This window comes from Phyllostomus discolor, chromosome 4 (genome assembly GCF_004126475.2).
Source record: "Phyllostomus discolor isolate MPI-MPIP mPhyDis1 chromosome 4, mPhyDis1.pri.v3, whole genome shotgun sequence".
NCBI classification, from domain to species: Eukaryota; Metazoa; Chordata; class Mammalia; order Chiroptera; family Phyllostomidae; genus Phyllostomus; species Phyllostomus discolor.
The window spans coordinates 78,610,645-78,628,786 of NC_040906.2; the positions used below are offsets into that span (position 1 = coordinate 78,610,645).

General features: G+C 32.8%; 1 protein-coding gene across 1 annotated transcript in view; it reads left to right on the forward strand.

The window, feature by feature from the left end:
• Positions 1 to 18,142, forward strand: part of LRP1B (LDL receptor related protein 1B) — a 1,792,671-nt gene that overhangs the window by 1,179,854 nt on the left and 594,675 nt on the right. Inside the window, exons 24-27 of the mRNA XM_036023545.1 lie at positions 1,755 to 1,952; positions 3,415 to 3,619; positions 11,922 to 12,086; positions 12,414 to 12,658. Coding sequence (XP_035879438.1) covers positions 1,755 to 1,952; positions 3,415 to 3,619; positions 11,922 to 12,086; positions 12,414 to 12,658 — 813 coding nt within the window. The remainder of the gene's footprint in view (positions 1 to 1,754; positions 1,953 to 3,414; positions 3,620 to 11,921; positions 12,087 to 12,413; positions 12,659 to 18,142) is intronic.

Sequence of the window (18,142 nt, forward strand, 5' to 3'; positions counted from 1 at the left end):
GGCAGGTCTACAGGTGGCTCTGCTGATTAAGGCAGGGCTGTCTCCCACACTAGCAGTCAGCTAGTTTCTTGGGGTGTATTCAGTTTCTCTTCACATTTATTCATTCAAAATATATTTTGTTAATGTGCTGGAAAGAGCTCCCTAAAACAGAATCATGTCCAATAGAAAAAAATGTCATCAATTCCCCTATGATCAAGGGTAACCAGCTTAGGTTCACCCTTTTGAATCTAAGACCTGATAACTATTATAGTTTCCCCTGGTGCTAGCTTTTAGGGACATCATAATGAGCAAGACAGACAAGATCCCTGTTTTCACAGAGCTCATTAGCTACTGAGGAAATTAATGACCAACTAGTAAATACTGACTTTTAAGTATACTTCAAACAGAATAAATAGCCTGTGGTGATATAATAGAGATAGGTGTTTATTAGGTAACTGATCAGGGAAGATCTGTGTGTAAAGATGAATTAAGAAAAGTAAACCTCATTTCAATTAACAGAAACCCAGTTCAAATTAATTTAAATAGATAAATATATTGGCTTATGTATACAAAGCATGAGACATGAACATTTGAAGGAAGAAACTAATCTTATGGATAATTGGACCTACAGATTTGGAAGTTCTTAGAACATAGTTTCTGTTCAGGTCATCACTGCCTCATTTTTTGCAACTTTTTTCTTTTCTGCAGTACTACAAATGGACTCCTTCAAACTGCAAGGGCATTCACACTGGCAACATTCATCTTAGAGATTTGTGGCCTAAGATGAAAAGAGAGTAGTTCCCTTCAGCTTGAAAACTGTCCAAGTTTACAAACCCACTAACCTGACTTAGATCTTGCATCCACCTCCTGGGCCAATCACTATGGACAAGTTTGCTCATGTTCAGAAGACATATCTAGATTTGGGGTAGGGAAACCAATTTCTTAAAAGAAAGCACAGAGAGGAGGCACAAACATGGAAATGGGGGAAATCTTTGCAAGCCTGGCTCTCTCCTTCAAAAATGTATTCATCAAGCAGAATTTTTGTCTAGCTTATATTAGTATGTTAGACAGTAATTGGTATTGAACTTGATGCATTTTTGAAATAATAACATATTTTTTTTAACTTTCAGTTATTGAAACTTTTTTAGGTAAAAAAATATAAAACTTTAATCTTATTTTTCTTTTCAAAGTTTTCCCCTTTTTCTGTACTCCCACACTTAAAAACTACTGGGAAATAGTGTACTCATAACTTTTCTGGACTGTGGAAAACACTAAATCTTCATTCTTATGGGGACCACTCTTAACTTTATGCCCATTAACTCTTTTGATAGAAATCCTCTTCTTGTTGTACCTCTCTCCTTCTTGGATCTGTAGGCATGTGATGAGCTGTGAGTGGAGAGCTAGTTCTAGCTAATTCTTAGTAATTTTTGTAGTGTTTCTCAGTTTGGATTGTCAGCAGAAACTCCATGAAAACAGAAAATCTTCCATTATCTTTGAATTGCAATAACTGTATTCTTGTATTCTTTAAATAAAATAAAGTATATAATAATCCAAGGAAAAAACATTTATGCCTTATTTTAATAAATACACATAAAACTAAATTTTCAAGGTTAATTTTTTAAATTTTAGACTAGAATAAATTGCTTCTTAAAGATAGAAATGTATATAATAAATTTTACTTTTAAATGAATGGATTTTGACCTCATATGTTTTATTCCAAGTACCAGAGTACATGAATATTTTCATAAGGTTATTAAAAATAAATTTAATTTCAGATCCTTTTGAAGCATTCATCATCTTTTCTATTCGCCATGAAATCAGAAGGATTGATCTTCATAAAGGAGACTACAGTCTACTTGTTCCTGGATTGAGAAACACAATAGCTCTTGATTTTCATTTCAATCAAAGTTTACTTTATTGGACAGATGTTGTAGAAGACAGAATATACCGAGGCAAGCTTTCTGAAAGTGGAGGTATGTATTTTACAGTCTTGGCTTGCTGTTTATATTAATTTCTAACTGAATATTTAAGAAAAATCTACTGTAATCCAAAGGAGTTTTGATTAATCTTTGGTCTTTGTTTTTTGTTTGTTGGTTTGTTTTTAATCTCCTGCCTCATATATGTAAAACCAGGCATGTCACATATATGTGCAAGGATACATTTGGGTAGTGAGTGGTGAAGGTCTGTTCTGTTCTCTCCACTTGTAAAATTGTGGGCTGTTGCACTGAATTATGGTGAAAAAAAGTAATTATAAGAAAATAAAATGACTATCTTCTACATACTAACAGTTATATTTGTTAGTTGAAATAATTTATCTTTTATTTTGTTATAATATTTCAGCATATCTCAAAGAAATGAAGAAGGCATTTTTACAGAGATAAATTTTTTTTGCCATATTTAGACTTAGCTCTTCTGTCTAACCTAGGCTTTTCTTAACTACAAATGCTTTGAGATAAATATATGTAATACTTTTCTTGATCTTATGTGTGTAGCATTTCAAGTCCAGATATTTCTATTAAATTTAAATACCTCCTTAAATCATCATAGTACTTTTGGGAAAATGATGCTATTTAAACACACAATATAGTTATAATGGGTGAATTAGTGTCCTCTGTCATTGCAAAACACTAATTTGAAGTGATGGGATTAGATGGTTGACTATTTAAAAAACACACTTTAAATATCTAAGTATACTGGTAATGTCATAAACTATGAAGAGTTATTTTATGAGAAAAATGTGTTTTTAAAATATCATTTTAAAATTGTGAAAGAAGTGGACAAATAAGAGTACTGATGGACATTAACAAATTTCTTATTTTTATTTAGACCACACTAATGTCTGTTTCTGTTATTTGCAAATGTGTTGCATGTTGCAAATCTTATAGTCTGGGACAGGGTAAGAAGAGTGTGCTTTGGGGCTTATCTCTGTTCAGGTTAAAGGCAATAAAGCTATCATATCTGTCATGATTCTAAATTGAGTGGGTGCTGATTAGCTATAACGTTGTTGCCCCAGGCAACAGAAAAGGTAAACTTTTCTCTTTATTCTACCCATGAAGATCAACATTTAAATTAAATTGCACTGATTTTAACCAGCACATCACTATTATCCCCACAATCCTTTGTTCTGCCTAAAAAGTCAGAAGCAAGAAATAACATTTTTGGAGCCAAAATATCATTATTAACTTCAGAGTTGTTTAAAAATTATATTCTACTGTCACTGAAATAACCTAAGAGATTAAAAATTACTTGTGGGAAAAATCACTTAATTCTAAATTTGGGACCTTTTTAGTTTCTTTTGTTAGGTATTACTTTTACACTCTCCCTCACAGTTAATAAAATGTTTAAGTACTTGGTGCTGCTGATAAGTAGTCCTTTTCCTTTGTGCTTAACATGTTCCTTAAATGGGTAAAAGTGTTTTTTCCTCTTTTGTTGTAGGAGTAAGTGCGGTTGAAGTAGTTGTGGAACATGGCCTGGCAACCCCAGAAGGACTGACAGTTGACTGGATAGCAGGCAACATATACTGGATAGACAGCAATCTGGATCAAATTGAAGTGGCCAAACTTGACGGGTCCTTAAGAACTACACTAATAGCAGGAGCCATGGAACATCCCAGGGCTATTGCTTTGGACCCAAGATATGGGTAAAGAAGTTTAACTTTCACATACCCAATTTGGCATAAAAATGTAATTATTCAAATTAGTTGAATTAATTTATCTCAGAAATTATGAATCAAAGCATTTATTTTGTACAAGTTTATATATTTGTGTATATGTTTATACATAATTGTATGTATGCATACATATATGTATACACACATATATGCACATATATGTATACCTATGTATAGATACAGATATATGGTTATTACCATGAGTTTGGTTATAGGATTTTGACATAGATACTTTTAGAGGATACAAATATTATTTTTTAAAAAATGTGGGCATTAGGCAGGCCTTATTGAAAATTATTGCAATTCTATTTTAAAGCAGTAATTTAATGAACTTCTCCTCAACTTGCCAAAAACGATGTAAATGTATCTAATGGTCGCAAATCACAGGACCAATCTTGGATTCAAACAGTCACAGATGTTAACCACCTCAAACTTTATTTATTTTGTATGTACTTGGAATCAGTTTAAAAGAAAATTAGAACAAGCTTGAAGTAGTCCATTGGTTAAATGCTGAATACTGGAACATTTGAAAGACAAGGCATATGATTCTGGAAAACAAGGTCAGGTGTTGAGTTGCTGTGCCTGCTGTTTACCTGAATGTTCCTTTGTGAAAGAGCAGAGGAGAGGCACTGGTTTGGAGCCAGAAAATGAGGGTTGCACTTCCTGGCCAGTCACTTATTCTCTGGAGAAGCTGCCCAATTATATTATCTTCCCTTATATTTTAGTTTTCTCCTTTGCAAATCAGAGATAATGATGATGATGATGATGATGATATTTATTTATCATTAGGTTGTTTTCGAGAAGACAGTAAATCCATGGGAGGCAATATATAACTAATACATATGAGAATGCTTTGTTAGCACTGTTAATTATTTATTTTCCCAGCAATTATTTTGTAAATTCAAAACCATTATCATGTCTAAAGGATAGTAGTAAAAACAATTTTTTGGCTCTGTACCTTTAAGTAATACAAAGTCCAGGGAGCGCCAATTGCATTGGAGTGTGGATGAGATACAGAAGAGAAAGGAGGTTTCTGTTTAGTCAGCTTCCTGGCCACACTGATTGCCTTGTGCTCTGGTTTATGCTCAAGACCAGAAATCAGTAGATTGTGAAATTTGTTTATTTTTATTTTCCTCCCTTCAGACACAGAAATTAAAGGGGCAAAAGCAGCTTGTGAAGAACAGGGTTCCAAACTGACAACCCTCATTGAATGTGCTTGCATTCTTTTCCACAGGATTTTAAATTTATTTTTGAGTTAGTTGCCAAAACTTAAAATACTGAGATATTTTACATGCAGCTGTGGATTTCTGACTCCTTTTGAAAAGCTAGGGATATTTGGCAGCAGTGTACAGAGCAGTAGCTGTATTTTTTAGCTTGCGGGTATGTTCTCTGGTTTACACAGTTTACACTTTCCCATTTCACTCATTATCTCCTATAATAACAATTAATTCACAGGAGGAGATGTTCTATGTTTAATGAGAAATCCCCCCTTTTCAAAGAGACTGTTTCTGAGGTTATAAGTAGATTGCTGATCCTGACCCTGAACTTCCCTCAAAGGTTCAGCATCAACAGAGGCTATTTGCTCAATGTAACAGCTCCTGGTGTGAAATTTTCACCTATTATCCCTGTCTAGGTTGTACCAGCACCTTATCTGCATGAGAAACTTTCTGTATAAGGGAAAAGCAGTATTTTAGAGAAAGTTTTAGCATTTATGCCAACACAATAAGAAAACTGTGAATGCCTCCCAAATTACAACTGGCACACAGAGAGGTATAGGAAAACAAAAACAAACAGTAATATAGGTGTATGAAAGTTTTAAAAATAATCTGGTAAAACAAAACAGTAAAGCTGGAAGTTGAAATTTCATTTTCTACAGCTTTGAACTGATACCACTTAGGATAAACTTAGTCTGTTTGGAGAATACTCCACCTGAGAGGAGAAAAAGAAAACAAACACAAAGGACACACAGCCCCAAATACTATTTCAGTAAAAATATCAGAGGCTGTTTTAGTGATGAAAAGGGATTTTCAGAGGGAAAAATATCCTCTAAGACTGAAAGTTAGAATAGAGCTTACCTGTGAGTAGGAGAAGTCTGATAATGCTTCAGAAAAAGCTGGTGCCTTTTGTTATTAATGATACTGCTACTATGATACTGCCAGGCTGATTAAGATAACTACGATAGTAATAATTCTATTTTAAAAGGGTGAAGAAATAAAACTTATAAATTTTTTTCTAGCATAAATGTCCAAAGTTTCAAAGTTCCAGTGGCAGTACTAATTTATTCAAGTCCAAAAATGAATTGAAAGTTTGAGAGGTTTGGAGGTCCTGATATGGTAGAATTTTTATTATTAAAAATACTTTTATAGAATATTGATACAATTAAGAAATGAGATTTCTATAAGCACTTTCAAAATCCAGTAGCAGCAACTACATTTTAAAGTGTATTTAAATATTGAAACATTTCAGGTTTATTTGATATTTTGGTTAAATGTACATACATATTTTTAAACATTAGACCTTTCATAAGGTAGACTGAGAGCACAGTAAAATCAAATGTGTGTGTGCACAGACACACACACACATCACTGCAAAGCCAAGCTAAGCACAAGAAAAGCAACACTGAAAAATAATTTGTGCTATTAACATATTCAAAAGAAACAAGATGTCCCCCTATTTCTCAAATTATTCATGAAATACATAAGGAAACTCTGAACAAAAATTGATAGGAGTTCCAAAGACATGTACACATCATTTGAAATATTTTATTTCACTATAAATCCATGATAATTTTTGAGCAATACTATTTGTAAAAACACTGTTATCTTTCTTAGTAAATCATCATCTTTCTGATGGTAAGCAAAATTGCCTCCAAGTCTATGAAATTCTTCACTGCTCTTGATATATATAATTGTGCCAAGTAAATGATCCTGGTAAATATAATTGTGCTAATAAATTAATGCATACATATGAATAGCCTTCGTTTAAATGTAACTTACAGGAATTCAAGGATGTACCTTAAAATGTGATTTATTCAGTAAAAAAACAACTAATATCATAAATTTTGCTCCTAAAAAATGAAACTAGAATGGTTGGCAACCAGCCACTTTGCTTCCTCAGCACAGCTGACAAAAATACCAACAAACACAGGGTATTACATTAGCCCCATAAAACACAAACATTATGTAAGGTTCCCACAGTAACCAAGGTCTTTGTAACCTATTTTACAGATACCAAAAAAGAAGTGTATTTAATCAAATATTTTTCATAGAATCCACTGGCCTTCACTTTACATTATAAAGCATAGTCCTTCATGCTACATTCCTTTAGTATTCTGGGTTTGACACAGCATCCCCAAGTGAGTAGTTACTCCAAGAGGGAAAATCGGGAATCTTAGGGAGATGTTTTTTATTCATTCCATTTTAAGGAAATTTACTTCTTTCTAGGGCAACCCAAGTGAGTACATGAATCCTCTCTAAATATCTAGCTTATTGTTGGGATTAAAGGCACCAGGAACTCCAGAATGTATCCAGCAGCACTCACTCTAGTACTTAAACTTCCCTTGCCTTTATTCTTGTGCAACGGTGTGGCATCTTCCTGCTCCAGTGCTGGGATTTAGTTTCCCTTTGTTATAATAACTGGCCTCTGCAATAAGAATTGGTGAAAGCAGATATAGTTATTGTGAAGATTAATAACACATCTAAATAAAATTTTAATTTTATCTGAGAGTATTCTTCAACAAAAATAATAAAGGTACTCATTTTAGAAGACCTAAAGATTGTAGACAAGTAGCCTCCTTTTTTGCCAAGATCATTTACTTTCACCTTCTGTAGCTTGATCTGATATATGGTAATGGCCTTTCCATGCCTGTGAGGCTACAATTTGTTCATGGTCTGTTGACCCAATTTAATCCTGATAGAGACTAACCCATGAATGCAGGAACTGTTGAATCAGTAAACTGTAATCTCTTTTTAAAAGGCAATGTGGGTGAACATTTTCATATGTCCTATAAAAAAGGATATTCAATCTTATTATTTGTGAAGAAATAATGCAATTGCTAATACTTTTGAACAGTAAAAATAAAGTAATATGGGAAAAACATTCTTTTGAAATACCACATTGTAAGGTACACCTAAGAGTGCCTAGATTTTTATGAAACAATGATCCTTGAAATCAACTTTTAAAATTGATTGTAAACTGACTTATGGCAAGGTTAAGAACATTCTTAGTGGAACTAATTCTAGAATACTTTATTTTATTAAAAAATTGTAAATTTCAGCCCTGGCTGGCATAGCTCAGTGGATTGAGCGCGGGCTGGGAACCAAAGTGTCCCAGGTTCGATTCCCAGCCTGGGTACATTCCTGGGTTGCAGGCCATAACCCCCAGCAACTGCACATTGATGTCCCTCTCTCTCTCTCTCTCTCTCTCTATCTATCTATCTCCCTCCCTTCCCTCTCTAAAAAATAAATAAATAAAATATTTTTAAAAATATTTCACATTCCATACAGTTCACCTTTAAAAAAAAATATTGGAAATTTCCCACCTGGATTGATTAAAGATTAGGATCATAAAGAACACCAAAATGTGGCAACATTTAATAAAGAAATGAAGGGATCACTATTTTAGAGTGTTGGAAATTGTCCCTAGCCATGTCTTATTTTGTCCACTGGAAAAACAAAGAGTCCACAGCACCTATTTCTGGTAACTTACACACAGAGCACACAGATGTGCAGGGCTGCTGATACGTGTGTTGAACTGCCACGACCACATAAAGCAGAAGGTTACAATGCAGACACCAGGTCTCCATTTGTCTAGATCTGGTGGTGGCTTATCCATAGGTACTCAGAATATCTAGGACTCTCAAATTCATTATATTTGTTTTCAGATATTATTTTTATAAATCTTTTTCAAATCTGGATATCACCATAAATTTGAGTGATGCTATGTTGGTTTTGTTTCTATTTTAAATATAATTTTCAAAACAAAGTTTAATGGGATGCTAAAAAATAACAACTTGTGTCAGTGAAGAGATGTGTGCATCCAAAAGTAAGTTTGAAGTAAAACACATAATTCCTTTCATATTCATTGTTTTCAAAAAATAAACATTTAACTACTTAACTAAATAGCTTACTAACTTTATATTAATTAAACTTTGTTTCATTTTAACTGGCAACATATTTTATATATCTACCTATATTTATCTACATATCCATTTTCTCTTTTTCTGTGTGTGTGTGTATATATATACATATATATATACACTATATATATAGAAGTTAGTTTATGCATATATACCTGGATTAGTATTTTTCATATAAAACAATTTTATCTTTAAATATTAGCCTTTTCAGAAAAATATTCTCAACATTAAGATTTATAAATGTCCTCTACTGCATTTTTTAAATTTTACCTATTTATTCAATTTTTAGTTATTCACACTAATAAATCTTTTTATAAGAATTTTCTGATACAAAAAATAAAAAGGATTCACATAACAAACTCTCACAAATCATCACAAAACTTAAACAATTTTCAATACATTGTCCTCTGATATATTGTTTACCAACAGTTTACTTAATTTATTCAAATATTTGGTGTTTAAACAATGAATAATTTCAATGTTATTTTTATGGATATGGTTCCACTACCAGGGAGATGGAAACTCCTAAAGCTACATGTAAAATTAAATTTTAAAAAAATATATAAACATTATTTGAAAGAGTCATTCTATGACATAAACCTAGTCTTAAAACTTACTCCTCTGAATTCTTTTCCATGGCTTGGACTCATGGTTATTTTATAAAACTAATCTATGTTCACATACATGATATTATACTACTTAAATATTGATCTTAGCATTAAAGATATTTATATTAATTTCTTTAACAGTTTGGAAAAACTGAAAATTTGCCTTTAAAGTATTATCTATGAATATATATGTATGATTGAACAAGCACAAATATTTGCTATGTGCTAGTCATCCTGTGCACTAAATTGTTTACATCCATTACCTCATGCAATTGTCCTGACAAGTGTGACTGTTATACTTTTAATTTACAGAAGAGATAATGGAGTCTGAGATTAATTATGCTGAGTGACAATCCCAACCTTGATTCCAAGTTGGTCTGACAGGAAAACATATACAATGCCACAATTCAACATTGATATATATTATTTAATGCAATTTTTTTAACTTCCATTTTAATCTAGGTCATTATTTTCCTTCCCTGTTCACTATACTCTGTTAGCATATATACTAAATTAAATGGCTTGAATTGTCTTCTAATTGCTTCATATTTGCAATTGATATATTCTGAGAGACTAAATGCTTCTCAAAAATTGAAGTCAAAATGAATATTCACTTCACATAACACAAAATTTTCTTAACTATATATTTTTAAAAGAATAAATAGGTTTAGTTGGATTTTAAATTTTGTTCCAAATGATTGTTTTCTTTTTCTAAGGTAATCCATCAAATTCCTATACTCAGGGATCATTCAAAATGATGGAAGGATTGAAAAATAGCAAACTGTGTAATTATAACAAAGAACAAATTTGTTTTTCCCAATAATTATATTATTGCTCACCAAAATGTTTTCAGAGCTAATAAAAGAAAGTTGACTGGATTGTCATTTTATCTCCAGCCCTCTGTCTTCTCCATTACCAAATATCCATGCTCTGCATTGGGTTCTCTACCACCATAGAGGGGGCAACTAACCATGCTTCTATTTCTATACTAGATATTTTCCATTTACTTCATTTAATGACATGACATTAAAGAGTTAGATGTTAAAAGCATAAGAACATAAATTAAGCTATCTACGTTCCATTTTCCATCTGCCACCTGCTAACTATGTAACCCTGATCAAGTAATTGAACTCCTGTAGGCTTGTTTTCTCATCTGCAAGGCAAGGATAAGTAGCCATGGCCTCATGGTCCCATAAATGAGATGATCTATATAGAGTTGAAAACAGTAGTTAACATGTAGTAAGTATTCAAAAATATTAGCTGTGGCAATAATTGTGGAACTATATTCTATAAAAAAACTAAAGAAACATATACCAGCAGTTTAGACCCCTGCCAATTAAATATACACCACCAATTACCTAATCACCTTAAAAATCAAAGCAGAACATGCCACACTGAATACCTATTGTGTGGCACTGTTTGTGTAACATGAATTTCTAGAGTTACAAAGTATATTATTTGCTTCTGTTTTTCTTCTAAATCTTCTGCCATATGATCTATTTCATTTGTGTGAATCTAAATATCATCTCCATATGGATAACTCTTAAATTCATGTCTCCAGTCCTTCTTCTCTTAACTTCTCCCTGACATACCATACACATTCCTGCACATCTCCTTTTTGATGTCTTTGAAATCTCAAGATCAAAAAATTAAAACTAAACTATTGATTGCTATCTGCACCCACCCACACTCAATTAATAGCTCTTAATATCTGTTCCTCCTCATCTTTACCCATTTCACTCAATGTATACTTGCACACCCTCTCCCTATCCTCACTCTGAGTTTGCCAAAATGATTAACTGATGAAATCATTAGCTAATGATTGGATGTAGGGGCAGTTCTACCTTCAAAATACATCTTGGAACCATTAGTTTTTCATCACTGTTACCATCATACTCTATTTAAACCACTATCATCTTTGGCTGTCCTTTTGAAATAACCACCTGACATACCCATACTTTTGCCTCACAATAATCCATGTATTAATGATGTCATGTTTCTTTCCTGCTTAATTGTGCTCCTCACTCCTTTTAATAAAATCTCAAATAATTGCCTTATCCTACAAGACACAAAAAAATCACCCTCAAATTTATCTTCTTGTTTTTGCTCCTCACTCACCACATTTCTGATACATTGCCTTTATTTCTATTCCTCAGTTTACATTTCCCCCCATTAGAACCTTTGGATCTGCTGTTTATTTTCATTGGAATTCTCTTATACTGCTCTCCTCATCTTTCTGTGTGAATATCACCTCCTCAAAGTATTGTTTCCTTGACCTCTTCTCTACATAGTTTATCCACCTGCTATTCTGTCTAATAACAAAATTTTCTTCACAGTTTTTTATGAGCTGTAATTATGTATTCATGTCTCCTCCACTGGACTCTAAATCCCATGAGGGCAGATAATACAGACATTTCTCTTGTGACTGTTTACCTAGACAGTGCCTAGCATACCTAGCATATAATTGACATTCAGTAAATGTTTGTAAAATGAATGGCTGAAACAATAACATTTTCTCTTTCTTCAGAATTCTCTTCTGGACAGATTGGGATGCTAATTTTCCTCGCATTGAATCTGCCTCTATGAGTGGTGCTGGGAGAAAAACTATCTATAAAGATATGAAAACCGGGGCTTGGCCCAATGGACTAACTGTGGACCACTTTGAGAAAAGAATAGTTTGGACAGATGCCAGGTTTAAAAAATAAACCTTTTTTCTGTATTTTCTGTTACCTTCCTTTGAAAATATTTACAAATTCAAAATGTTTCTGAATATGTATGTATGCTGTATACACACAGTGAAGTAGGTTTTGATTTTTGTTTGTTTTTTTTTACAATGGTGATTTTCTGGCAGTTGGTGATTTTTGTTTTTGTTATGGTGGCTTTTTTTCCTTCTACAAATTAGATACAGGCTCATAAAATATTTTATAAAATATTTGCTGTCATTTATCTAAGTAATGTAATCACATCATTACACTATTGAATGTTTTGATAAACTACTGATGTATTTACCTTTCTCTAGGTCAGATGCTATTTATTCAGCTCTCTATGATGGAACAGGAATGATAGAAATCATCCGCGGTCATGAATATCTTTCTCATCCCTTTGCTGTGTCTCTATATGGGAGTGAGGTCTACTGGACAGACTGGAGGACCAACACTTTGTCCAAAGCCAATAAGTGGACAGGGCAAAATGTCAGTGTGATTCAGAAAACCAGTGCACAGCCATTTGACCTTCAGATATACCATCCTAGTCGTCAGCCACAGGGTAAGTGGTTATTATTAATTAACCATCCAGAAAGTATTTTCACCTTAATCATTTAATATTTGAACTGTAAAAAATTAATAAATTAAGAGTTATTAATATTTTATGTATATTGTATGATGGGAGTAATTTGAGCTTTTATTTTAATTAGTTCAGGTTTTTTTTTCTTTCCTTGTTTATTTCCTTCACATAGAAATAAATAAGCAAATCTTAGAAATTAAAGGTTCTACATCAAGTCCCCATATTTTTAGTCATTGCTAGTGTATAAATAAAAGAGACTGTGGGAGGTTGTAGAAGGCCTTCAGAATTTGAATCTCAAAGCTAAGTAAGATTAGTGAATTAGAGGAAAATACCAAGGACACATTAATGTTAGCCCCCAGGTAGACATTGTGTGGTATATTGGAAGGATGGGGAATGGTGCATAAGGAAGGATAAACCAATTGCTTGAGCTTATCCATTTTAAGAGAATTGAATTCACAAGTATTCAATTCTACATGTATTCCAAATTTTGGTGCAATAGTAATCTTCATCTTGGTTTTGTGATTTTATTTTTATCCTTTTAATTCTTGCCAAATGTTCTTAATTCAGCCTCACATTTCTTTTAATTTTTTTCTGGAATGCCATGGCCATTTTGTGCAACATCAACTCATATCTTTATACCTCTTGCCTGATGTTTCCCTATTATGATTTGTGTCATATCATCCCAATGTAAATAATGCTTTATTTTCATTAGCATATTTGAATCATGAGATACATGATTCTCAGATGATAAGCTCTTTCCTGCAGATGGTACATTTTCTCTTTTTTTGCCACTTTCAGTGTAGAGTAAACAGATCTACTTCATTGGCATTTTGTTCTTGTGGACCACACTTCAAGCCTTATTTTGAATTCATGTTATATTATCTTCTGCTAGACTTGAGTGAAAATGCTCTCACCTTTATGGTCCATAAATTTCATGGCTATCCTCTGTCTTTCTTGGATACTTGGTCTTCATTCTCCCTTGATAGTATTTCTCCCATCAAAATGCCCTCATCTGTAAAATTTTCTGTGCCCTCTCTCTGACATAGTCTGATTGAATCTAGTTCTCCTCCAAGATATTTTCAATTTCTCAGTTTCAATTTTCATATGTAATCGATCTTTCATTGTCACATGGGAGTTTCCATACACCCTGGATTATGTGAGCAATAACTTTAATTCTTTCCTATCACTCTGAACTCCTTTACTCCCTTCATCCTACAAGCCTGAAAAATATGAGGATATTAAAAAGAGTAAATAAGGTTTAATCATTATTGTATTTAATAGGCACTATACATATAACTAAATTGAAATTGGGCAAGAAGTCATGAGTCTGGCCAGCAATGTGCCACTGGTACAAGGAAAAAAGACATTCTTCTCTAAAAATGTTCTTCAGCATGGAGGAACATCTAGCAATAAAAACAACACTCTATATGGAGTACAAATACTTTAAAATAGAATTGGTTTTAATATTTATAAAGGCAAACATGCATGCAATGTATTTTGTTCCCCAGACTGTTCAACATTTTTCAGGAACTATAATTTTTATGTGCATACTAATTTAAATAAATTGGACCATGAAAAATGGCCTGGGCCTATGTACTGCATCATTCCACTGCCTCAAAATAAAATCCATGCATTTCATTTACTGACTGTTTGATTTGCCCACATTAACGTGACCCCTAGCAAATTCATAGAATGGGAAGGAACATGATACTTTCAAGATTTTCTGACATTTTCATATATATAACAAAGAAGTGAGACATTCAATATAATTCAGTAGGTTGGGGTGAAATGTTCTTGACATCTTAAAAACTGATTTATATGTGACTTATCTACTTTGCATAAAATAGGGAAGTTTTTACCATTATAGATCTAATTTAACATACTTTCCCAGGATTCAGGGTAGATATTCTTATCTTTATACACTTTTAGAGAATGTCATCTATCATGAAAACTTGCTCTTTTTTAAATGAAATTCTGTCAGTTTACAAATTTGAAAGTGATCAGAGAACATTCTACTTTTCCCCATTATAAGGATCACTGAGCATATAACAATCATCATCTATCCTGTCACATGCCTCTGTGAAGTAACTCTTCCAATGTTAGGAAAAAATAAAAAGATTACTATTTTATTACCAAGTGTAGAATTACAACAATGAAAATGGAGACAGCTTTCAGCATTAACACACGTACAATAATAATAACTCCTGTTTCTGGCGAATGAATGTGAAATTCACGAAAAAATAACCTTAAAAATGCATGATAGTGCTATAGAATTGAAATATGTCTTTTATAATTTAAATAAAGGTTAGAAATATTATTGAAGCTATATAATCTACCAAATAAGAAATTAATAAAAGTTTTAATACCAGTTTTCTTACAAGTATTCATTATATATATAAATATTCAGTTTGGTTATTGGACATTTAAGCAGAACTTTTAAAAAAGAAAGTCTATTTTAGATCCTTTGGTTCTTAATATTGTTATATGAAATTAATAAAAAAACAAACCAAAGCTTAAACATATGCAGTATAAAAGGGGAATAGTGGGTATTTTAAATCTAAATTTGAAAATATTTTATAGGATGAGAAAGCTGAGCTTATAGATAATGGCATAGCCTTGGAAGTCCAACTGCTGGGTTTAAATCTCAGCCCTACAAAATATTGATTGTGTGTTTTGGGCAAGATACCTCACCTCTCCAAGCCCCTTTTTCCTCACCTTTAAACTAGATTAATAATAGTGTCTACATTATAGGTTTAGTAAACATGAGATTAATAGTCATTTGATACAAGCACATTAAACAGAGTTAATATGGGCAAAGTTCTTAGAACAGTGTCTCACATAGAATTAGTGTTATGATTATATACATAAGTAAATTGAATTTTAAAAAGTAACAGTTGCAATCACATCATTATCCCAGCTGTTTTTTGTTGAAATTTAGGTACATTACTTTTTCTGAATATTTTTTATTATTAAACTGAATTTTTTCTTTCTTTTTTTTTGTTGTTGTTCAAGTACAGTTGTCTCCATTTTTCCCCCACCCACCCAGACCCACCTCCCACCCTCTGTCTTACCCTCCTTAGGCTTTGTCCATGTGTCCTTTATACATGTTCCTTGATGACCCTTCTCACTTTTCCCCCATTACCCCCTCCCACCTCCCCTCTGGTTACTGTCAGTTTGCTCTTGAACATTTCCATACATTTTTCTCACATATCCTTTTAAATTAAATTAAAAAGTAATTCATTTACTTTAAAAATCTATCTTAGCAACCTTCAAATGTTCAATATAGTATTATTTATTATAATCAGAATACTGTACATTATAACCCCATGTCATTTATTTTGTAACTGGAAACTTATACCTTTTGACCCTCTTTACCCATTTCTACCCCCTGCCCCCAACTCTCTGGCAACTACCAATTTATGAGTTAGGTTTTATTTATTTATTTACTTTAGATTTCATATATATGTGGGATAATGAAGAGGTATTTGTCCTTCTCTCTCTGGCTTATTTCACTTAGCTAACAAATGCAAGTTCTATCCATGTTGTCATAAATTGCAAGATTTCCTTAATTTTGTCATTGAATAGAATTTTATTATATATATATATATATATATATATATGTGTGTGTATATATATATGTGTAACATTTTTTATCAAGTCACTAATTTATGGCCACTTAGATTGTTTTCTTGTCTTGGTATTGTGGAAAATGAAGGGTGCATATATTATTTGAGCTAGTGTTGTTTTTTTTTTAATAAATACACAGGAATGTATTGCTGGAACATATAGTAGTTTGATTTCCGATTTTTTTAAAGATTTTATTTATTTATTTTTAGAGAAGGAAGGGAGGGAGATAGAGAAAGAGAAACATCAATGTGCGGCTACTGGGGGTCATGGCCTACAACCCAGGCATGTACCCTGACTGGAAATCGAACCTGCAACGCTTTGGTTCGCAGCCTGCGCTCAATCCACTGAGCTATGCCAGCCAGGGCTGATTTCCAATTTTTTGAAAAACCTTCCACACTGTTTTGCTAGTGGCTATACTGGCTTGCATTTTCACCAATAGTGTATGAGGGCACCTTTTCCCCACATCCACTCCAGCACTTGTTATTTTTTGTCTTTTTGGTGATAGCCATTCTAACAGATGTGAGATAATATCTCATTCTGGTTTTGATTTGAATTTCCCTGATGATTGGCGATGTCAAGCATATTTACACATATATGTTGGATATCTGTATGTCTTTTTTGAGAAAATGTCTATTCAGATCCTCTGTCTACATCTAAATGTGATTATGTTTTGTTTGTTTTTTTGCTATTGAATTATATGTACTTTAATATATGTTTGACCTTAACTCCTTATAAGATTATTATGTGCAAATATTTTCTCCCATTTGGTAGGTTACCTTTACATTTTGTTAATGTTTTTCTTTGCTGTGCAGAAGCTTTTAAGTTTGTTGCAGTTCCTTTTGTTGATTTTTCCTTTTGATGCCTTTGCTTTTGATGTCAAATCCAAGTGATCATCACTAAGACAGATGTCAAGGAACCTACCACCTACGTTTTCTTCTGGTTTTATTGTTTAACAACCCACATTCAAATCTGTAATCCATTTTGAGTTAATTGTTATATATAGTGTAAAATAGTGCTCCAGTTTGATTTTTTTTTATCTGGCTGCCCAGGTTTCCCAACACCACTTACTGAAGGGACTGTTCTTTCCCCACTGTATATTATTGTTTTCTTTTTGTCATAAATTATTTGACTTTGTATGTTTATTTCTGAGATCTCCATCCTGTTCCATTTACCCATGTGTCTGTTTTTGCACTCTTATATTACTTTTAAAACAAAAAATATTGAATGTCTATATTTACATATATGATTTAGGAAATATGCACACACACAAAGTGTAGCCCCAGTCCTGCCAGAGTGTTCATGATAAAATAAGGATAGAAACCCATAAGACAATAATTATAACCAGTATGGAGCTATTGGTGACAAATTTGAAATCTAATGTTAGTAAATTAAATCCAACCCTGCATTTAAAGACAGAAATACAACCCGATATGTTGGATTTAGTCTAGGACTAATAATAATTGTAGGTGCTCCAGGTGGAAGCAGAAAGGAGGCTAGAGCTACCAGCTCAATGCCCAGCTCTACCTCTTACCACTCTGGTCTCCACAGAAGCCCTAAGTTTGGCCAATACATTTAAACACTGTGCTGTGTTGCCAATAAGGGTGCAGCTGGGGGTGGACATGATATATTGCTAATTACCGGAATCACACATGGGATTTATGTGTTAAGCATGAGGTTACATTCAAGTAAAGATGAGATGGAAGAGAAAAGAAGCTGCAAAAGAAGAAGGTAGTTTTAAGCATATGACATCTCCAAAAAAGTAAAGCTAGAAAGTCTAAGTAAAGTAGAAGGACACAGAGTAGTACAGTACTTTTACTGTGACAGCCACTATAGAAACTG